The sequence below is a fragment of the Halyomorpha halys genome, unplaced genomic scaffold (assembly GCF_000696795.3).
Source record: "Halyomorpha halys isolate HHAL.00 unplaced genomic scaffold, Hhal_1.1 Scaffold100.1, whole genome shotgun sequence".
NCBI classification, from domain to species: Eukaryota; Metazoa; Arthropoda; class Insecta; order Hemiptera; family Pentatomidae; genus Halyomorpha; species Halyomorpha halys.
Window position 1 is genome coordinate 263,704 of NW_027112088.1, and position 7,978 is coordinate 271,681.

General features: G+C 27.2%; 1 protein-coding gene across 8 annotated transcripts in view; it reads left to right on the top strand.

Moving 5' to 3' along the window:
- Positions 1 to 6,256, top strand: part of Unc-115a (Uncoordinated 115a) — a 34,164-nt gene extending 27,908 nt beyond the window's left edge. For 7 of the 8 annotated variants that reach the window (XM_024364358.2, XM_014415400.2, XM_067050056.1 and 4 more), the window contains 4 exons: positions 1,978 to 2,047; positions 2,155 to 2,195; positions 3,827 to 3,967; positions 4,965 to 6,256. In XM_024364358.2, coding sequence (XP_024220126.1) covers positions 1,978 to 2,047; positions 2,155 to 2,195; positions 3,827 to 3,967; positions 4,965 to 5,078 — 366 coding nt within the window. In that variant the 3' untranslated portion in view covers positions 5,079 to 6,256. Of the gene's footprint in view, positions 1 to 1,977; positions 2,048 to 2,154; positions 2,196 to 3,826; positions 3,968 to 4,964 lie in introns of those variants that run through there. The other variant, XR_001342601.2, reaches the window with a different exon arrangement.
- Positions 6,257 to 7,978: the final 1,722 nt, after the last annotated feature.

The following is a 7,978-nucleotide window of genomic DNA, read 5'->3' on the forward strand; positions in this document are numbered from 1 at the left end:
ACTACATTTTCTAAGACAGGCTAATAATCAGGAAATTAATCCTGATTCAGGATGTGGTTTTTGATAATGAATGGTAAATACTTAAGGTATAAAATTACAAGTATTAGATTAATATTGTAGTTGTCCATAAAGTTTCTCTTAACCATTTTTATATATTTTTCTTTTAGTTTTAATTAATTTAGTATTGCATCAATCATTGGAGAATTTAATTGAAATTCCAAATCATTATAGAGAAAAAAAAATGGTATGAGGTTCGAAAACCTGAATTCCTGTTGGTAATTAGTATTTCTTGTTGGTGGTTTACCTAAAGCATTTTAAATTTACTTTGTCTTTTTCACAATTTGTATCTATCTTATTGGTTATCATTCTGTGACTAGTTATCTGAAGTCCCTCCATCATAAGTTCTGTAGTTTTTTCATGAAACTTCTTGATTCTGTTAGTTTCTACGAAGTGCTTTCTATGTTATTTCAGTTCTCATGTTGTTATGTTATTATTTTTACTTGTTGTCCTTTTTAAAAATAATTTTGCCTCTTTTATTTCCTCCTTTCTTTCCTTTTATTTTAAAATACTTATATTAACTCAGCTTTTGTGCACATTTTTATTTATGTCCTTTTGTGCATTACATTTTGTTCTAATTATTTATGAAATAACTTATTTATTTTCATTTTAGTATATATAGTAAGATGTTAATTGGAAGGTTCCTTTAAAAAAATTAATTTTTTTATCGTTAACATACATATGTTATATATTGTCAAAGCTCCTTATTTGTGAAAGTTACTTTCCATGAATATTGAATAATATTTTTTTCCAATTATAGAGAATATGTTCCAAGCTTACAAAATAAAAAAAAAAAATTATATTATAAAAACAATGTACTGAGAGATTTTTCGATATTAAAGTATACTTATTAAGTATAGTAAAATATACTTTTTGCCAATTGCGGATTAAATTTTATGGAGAAATCACGAAGCTCATTTACCATTTGTAAACCTTCTCAGAGGTTTTTTAGGTTTAATATTTGCTCTGTTTCCTGTAACTGACGGATAAATATGTACATATTATAAAAATATGATTTGAGTATGTTTTGGATCTGTGAATAAAGAAATTTTCAGCCTCAAATACAAGAAGTAATCATAATTTTTTAGTCTGTTGGTACAGGATACATGAATAACTGTTATTAAGGAGCTTTGACTCAACATTAAAAATAATTGACATTAATTGCTCAGAGTGGAAGGAAAAACAAATTAAAAAATAAAAGCCTTATCTTATTATTATTCAGTTGTATTTTTAAAAAATGGACAAATTATGTATTTAGCTGCAGAATTTTGATTTATAAAATGTATAGGGACATATTTAATTAATAAATCTTTCATTATTGAATGTATAAGTTTATTATTTGTAGGTAAAGTAACTTCTAACTAATACCTTTTAGGATATATAATGCTAAAGTAAAATTCAAAGTAGTATTCAATTTCATTTAACAAGAAAAGACTTCTTGCATTATATGAAATCAATTTTAAGGTATGTCGCAGTTTGGAATGCTTCCGTTGCTTATTTTAATCATAATCGGCTGATTCATAATCATTTTGAAAGTTTCAAAGTTTGGATTTGTTTTAGGAAGTAAACTTTTATTTTTTAAAATTGTATCTCAGTCCATGGGTTGTAATTTGGTAGGAAGAAAACAAGCTAGTTAATTGAAAAAATAATTGCTGGTAATATATATACAGAAAATATTTTATAATGATTATTTATTTCTGTTGTGGTTCAGTCATCAATGATCAATACAAAGTAAAAAAAAAAAAAAAAAATAGTTTTTGTTTTTAATTTTTCATCTGTTATATTTTTTGTAGGGATTCGAGATTAGTGAAAATAAAATTTATACATTGAGATTCTTTGAATATATTTCTTATTTATATGAGTTGTTTAAAAATTTGAACATGGATTTAAGGAAATATTAATTAAAAGATAATATTTCAGGGTGACTTTTCCTACAGTGGGCTCGGAGACAAAGCTCCTAGTACTGACTTCAGTAGTGCTAAATCAGATGGTATAAATAATCTTATTTTATTAATTAATAAGTTTATTACAACATATTCTATAACTGAATATTTTTTAGTTATTAATTTTAATTTATTATTTATTATTTTATTACAGTTTCTGCTGGATCCATATCAGAGGTAGATAGAGCAACAATGGTAATTTTTTTGTTTTGTTTTTTAATTTATTTATTTATCTAAAATCATTGTGCCATGAATTCTGTCCTATATTTGATTATGCTTATGATTTTGCCATTGTGTTCAATCACGCTTTGTTAAGCATGATTGAATGAAGCTTTAGCAAAAAGCTTGCATGGGAAGATTTACTAAGCCAAGTGAATTATTAACTGTTTTTAATTATAAATCTCCACTCCTCTTTGGGCGAAGGAGCATGAAAGTATAAAAATTAGTGTATCTCTCGTAACTATTAAAAAAGTCTGTCTTTGTGTATTTGCTGTTAAAAGCTTAGTACTATTAATTTTGTTTTAATAGTAATTTCTGACAATTTCTATGAAAACATCTAATAAATATAGCGATTATTAATAGAAGATGAACACAGTTAAAACGGTCAGTGCTGCTGTTGGTCAGAGTGGTAGGGAATAGTTCTTTTTTTAACTAAATAGTGTCTGGCTTGCCTCGTTAATCAAGACTTATTTCATACTAGAAGTGTTAATACAAGAGATTCAGATAGCTTGAAAAACGCCAGTAAAAAACAATAGCTATGTATAATTTATTTTTTATTTTTAAATAAAAGTTTTTTTTCTTTTCACAGTGAATCTCTTTATATTAAAAATAAAAATTTTAAAATTGAAACAAAGTTTTTTCCACTATGAAAAATCATGAAATCTCAGTCCTCAATTTATTTATAATCCAGTTATCATAAGACAATGATGTAAGTGAAATATCGGTCTTATGAAAAAAAAATTTGAATAGATTTTGGTTATTGTTATGACTTATTTATTATTTTTCTCTTCCAATAAGTTTAATGTAAATTATAATCAGAGTTATCTGTTTTGTTGCTTTTTATTTTTAAATAAAAGGAAGATGGTCCAGGTGAGGTCAAAGATGAAACGCAATTAGTAACAAAACTATTTAATTTGAGCCAACGTTTTGCCCCTTCTTGCAGAGCTTCATCAGGGCTAAAAAAGATACAAAAACTTAAATGTGGTAACAAAGTAAGCAAATAGATAACAAAAATAACTTTGATTATTCGTCTAAGTGTGTATCTTTTTTAGCCCTGATGAAGCCCAACAACGTGGAGCAAAACGTCGGCTCGCATTGAATAGTTTTATTACTTACTAAATAATTCAAAAACACTATCCAAAATTATAGTCTCAAAACATTTATTTCATTCACACGTCCAACGTTTCGGCCAACGTTCAAGAAATGATATGTCTCATAGTAATTTAAGATTGTCCCTGAAGATGGCCGAATTGGCCGAAACGTTGGACGTGTGAATGAAATAAATGTTTTGAGACTATAATTTTGGATAGTGTTTTTGAATTATTTAGTAAACAATTGCCAGTCTCAAGAAAGAAATTTAAAGATTATAAATAGTTTTATTACTATTTGAGTTTCTTCCTTTGACCGCACTCGGACCGTATTGCACATGGTCAAACAACAATCTCAGTTTTTTAAAAAATAGAACATAAAACTTTCAATCTTTATTACTTATCAAAATATTTGTAACTATCCAACCTAAAATTTATTAGTTTGATATGAAGATCAGTTATTTTGAATTATAGAACGATTATAAAACAGTCTAATATATATTGTTTAATTATTTACAGAGCGTCGGAGGTGCTTCTTATTTGAGAAGGTCATTACCTAACATGTGTGCAATACAGCATCCTGGCAAGGTGTACCCATATCATCTATTAATTACTTCAAATTACAGACTGCCACCTGATGTTGATAGATGTAACTTAGAGGTAAATAACAATATATTATTTTATTATAAGCATGTATTTTGTCATAACTTATTGCTATAGCTGTTATTATTCTTTACCTTTCTGGATGTTTGGGCATATGTCGGGAGGTTTCAACATGTAAAAGTGCCTAGAAATGCACTCTATTAAGTAATATATTTTTAAACATTTCTGGCGTTAGTCAGTCCCCCATTGCTCCAAATCGGGGATTGGAATGGTCTATGCATGGTTAAATTACTGGGTTTAGTTACCTGCATATTTCTACTTGGTTGGAAACCTCTGATCTATACAAATGGGATTACAAATAAATTTGCATGGATAGTCCTGCATAATACCTCTATCCTTGGCTCATTCTAGGATTTTAGTCCTTATCTCTTTTAAATTGCCAAAAATAATTAAAATATTGAAAGTTATGTATTATAATTTGGCACTTATGATATAAACCTTACATTGTAATGTATGTTGTTACGTCTAAATAAAAAAAAAAAAGAAAAAAAATATAGAACATAGAAATGGTTCATGCTAAAAAAAAAAAAAATGGTATTATATATGATCGACCATAGATTACTTTGAAGGAGATTGTCGGAGCTGTGGTAAAGAAGAATAAATATAGTTATTATCTATATATTGATTTCTGATGTTTTGACCCAGAAAATAGTTATTCTCTAGGACTTTAGTGATTGGTGGAGATGTACAATAGCCTTGACCATCTTGAAAAAAAAAAGTTTTATAGTGTAAAATAAAATTAAAATTTGTATTTTGATATATACCAAAAACAACATTAATTAGATGCTAATTTAAAATATAATATGTTTCAATTAGAAGATTCTTGTTCATTCATTAGCGAAAAAAGAATGAGTTCCGTTGTACTTCTGGAGCTTGTCCTTACTCATTTATTACAATTAATTAATTGTTAGATCATGTTAATGTTTTTGTTTTTTTTGTTATTTTATTTATATTAAGTCCTCTGTATCAAGCTCATTATTATTTCTGTTTTCAGCGACATTTGTCTGAAGCAGAATTCGAAACACTTTTCCAATGCACGAGGAGTGAATTTTACAGACTCCCCCAGTGGAAACGTAATGACCTCAAAAAGAGAGCACGTCTTTTTTAAGTTATTCTGTTATCCAAAAGATCGGAAGATCATTCTTGGGAGATATTGTTGCTTGCATTGCATTTCAATTTGACATTTAACTTGCCATAATTGCATGATTGGATTTACCTAATGCTAAAGTTTATATTTATCAAATTGACACAATTTTATTATGAGGGCGTGTTAACAAGAATGTCTTTCCATTATTTTGGATCAAGAGGAGTAAAGCACAAAGATTATATATATATATTTAAATATGTAGGAAAAAAAAAAAACTATTTATTAAACTGCCTTAAAATTTTGTGTACTTCATTTCTCAAAGAGAATGTGGTTGGAGATATTTAAAAAACCTGAGATTGTTATTCCATTTGTGATAAGGCCTAAAATATTTTTGGCCTTATAAATTGTATTTTCTTATCATTGTATAAGTTTTCCTTCTCCTCTTCTTTTCCTGCACTAGTCTAGTCTTTAGTATAGAAGAGCATATATTTTTCCCAAATGAAAGAAAAAATAATATATATACATATATATAAAAATAAAACTCAATTTACTTTATTGTCTTTTAGAAGAAAAATCTGTATTCTACGTTTTACAAAAATGATTAAAATATGAGGTGCAATTGAAAATCAAATGAAAGAGATATTAATTTCTAGGTGCTCATATTGAAGTTGCTTTCTAGTAATTGTAAGATATTATCCCCTGGACTCACTATTGGTGTTGGTTTTAGTCTCGCGGAGGCCTAAAATGGCAACATATACTGAAGAATATGTTCACTTTTTCCTTCTTGTCTCTACCCTCCCTGCTTTGGTGAGTTAGTTCTTACTAACTCGAATGTGGTGCTTTTTTGAACCAGTATTGGGTCCCTCCTGCTTAAAAGTGGAACTTTTTTTTTTTGTTTTATTCATTTTATAGCATAGAAAATATATGCTTTTATTATGTAAGGATAGAGCCAACTTCTTTATGTATTTCATAATACTTTCCGATGATTTTATCTATTATTCCTTTTTTATTATGTGTTAATTTGTACTTCAATAGAGCTGATAAATAATTGATTATCTTAATTAAATTTCTAATTGATGCTAGCTCTCCTATTTAAATCAATATTTGATAATAATGATAAATGTTTTTTGCATTATGAACATTTAATATGCTATTTTGTGTTGTTTTTTGAAGTTTAATAAACAATATATTTATTAAATCGAACCATTTTTTTATCATCCTGTATTTCTCCCATAAGCTCTGTGTGATAACTACTTTCTAATATAATAATTTTCACAAATTAACCATTTACTTCAGAAAGCTAAACAATTTTGTAATCTAATAAAGCTGTTAATAAAATAGAAATTTTTTAAAAATATTTGTTTACCAAGTTTTAGACTATTAGATCTTTCATCACAATCCAACATACCATAGAAAGATTGAATTAATTCAAGATATTCCAACCCAAATAATAATATATTTAAAAACCAATATTTTATTGTTATTTACTATTTAACATTTTATTAAGTTATTTAGAGCATAAAGGAATGTACAATTATTCATTCATAGTAAATAATAACTAATTATGAACACGCTTAAATAAATATGATTAGAAAAATATAAACCTTTTTTAATTTCAATCAATAAAATAAAAACATACGATAAAATGACAATTCAGAATTTTAAAAGTGTTAAAATAATAGTTCAAGTAACTGCCCAAAGATAGAAGAACAAATCATGAAAAGTTGAAAATATTAGTTCCAATAAGTACCGCGAGAGACCAGCACCATCCAAACAGCCATTTTTTGAAGTCTAAATACAGCTGGAGAATTTCATATAATTTCTGATAATAGTTCAAGTAACTGCCTAAAGATAGCAGCATAAATCAAAGAAGGTAGAAAATAGTAGTTCCGTTAACCGCCGTAAGATGCCAGCACCATCCAAATAGCCATTTCCGAAGTTAAGGTGGAAAATTATTATTTTGTATTAGGATATTAGCAACTCACAGGAGCTTCACTGATCGGATCAGATAGTTAAGAATTGTGTTGGAACATATTTGATAGATATGTGTTCCAACACAATTGTAACGTCAGAGGGACTTGTTGAGCTCCTGTGAGTTGCTAATATCCTAATACAAAATAATAATTTTCCTGCTCGACTTCGGAAATGGCTATTTGGATGGTGCTGGCATCTTACGGCGGTTAACGGAACTACTATTTTCTACCTTCTTTGATTTGTGCTGCTATCTTTAGGCAGTTACTTGAACTATTATCAGAAATTATATGAAATTCTCCAGCTGTATTCAGACTTCAAAAAATGGCTGTTTGGATGGTGCTGGTTTCTCGCGGCACTTATTGGAACTAATATTTTCAACTTTTCATGATTTGTTCTTCTATCTTTGGGCAATTATTTGAACTATTATTTTAACACTTTTAAAATTCTGAATTGTCATTTTATCGTATGTTTTTATTTTATTGATTGAAATTAAAAAAGGTTTATATTTTTCTAATCATATTTATTTAAGCGTGTTCTTAATTAGTTATTATTTACTATTAATGAATAATTGTACATGCCTTTATGCTCTAAACAACTTAATAAAATGTTAAATAGTAAATAACAATAAAATATTGGTTTTTAAATATATTATTATTTGGTTGAAAGGAATATGGTCCGGGTGCGGTCAAGAAAAACTCAAATAGTAGAAATATACTATTTTAATTCCATAATTTCCATTATTATTTGGGTTGGAATATCTTGAATTAATTTAATCTTTCTATGAACGTGTTGAATTGTTATGAAAGATCTGTTCGAAACTTCAAATAATATAAGCATTTAATCATAATTTAAGTAATAAAAATAAATTAGTTTTGTTATGATAAATTAACTATTTTCAAAGATAAAGAGCTATAAATACAGCTGGAGAATTTCATATAATTTCTGAT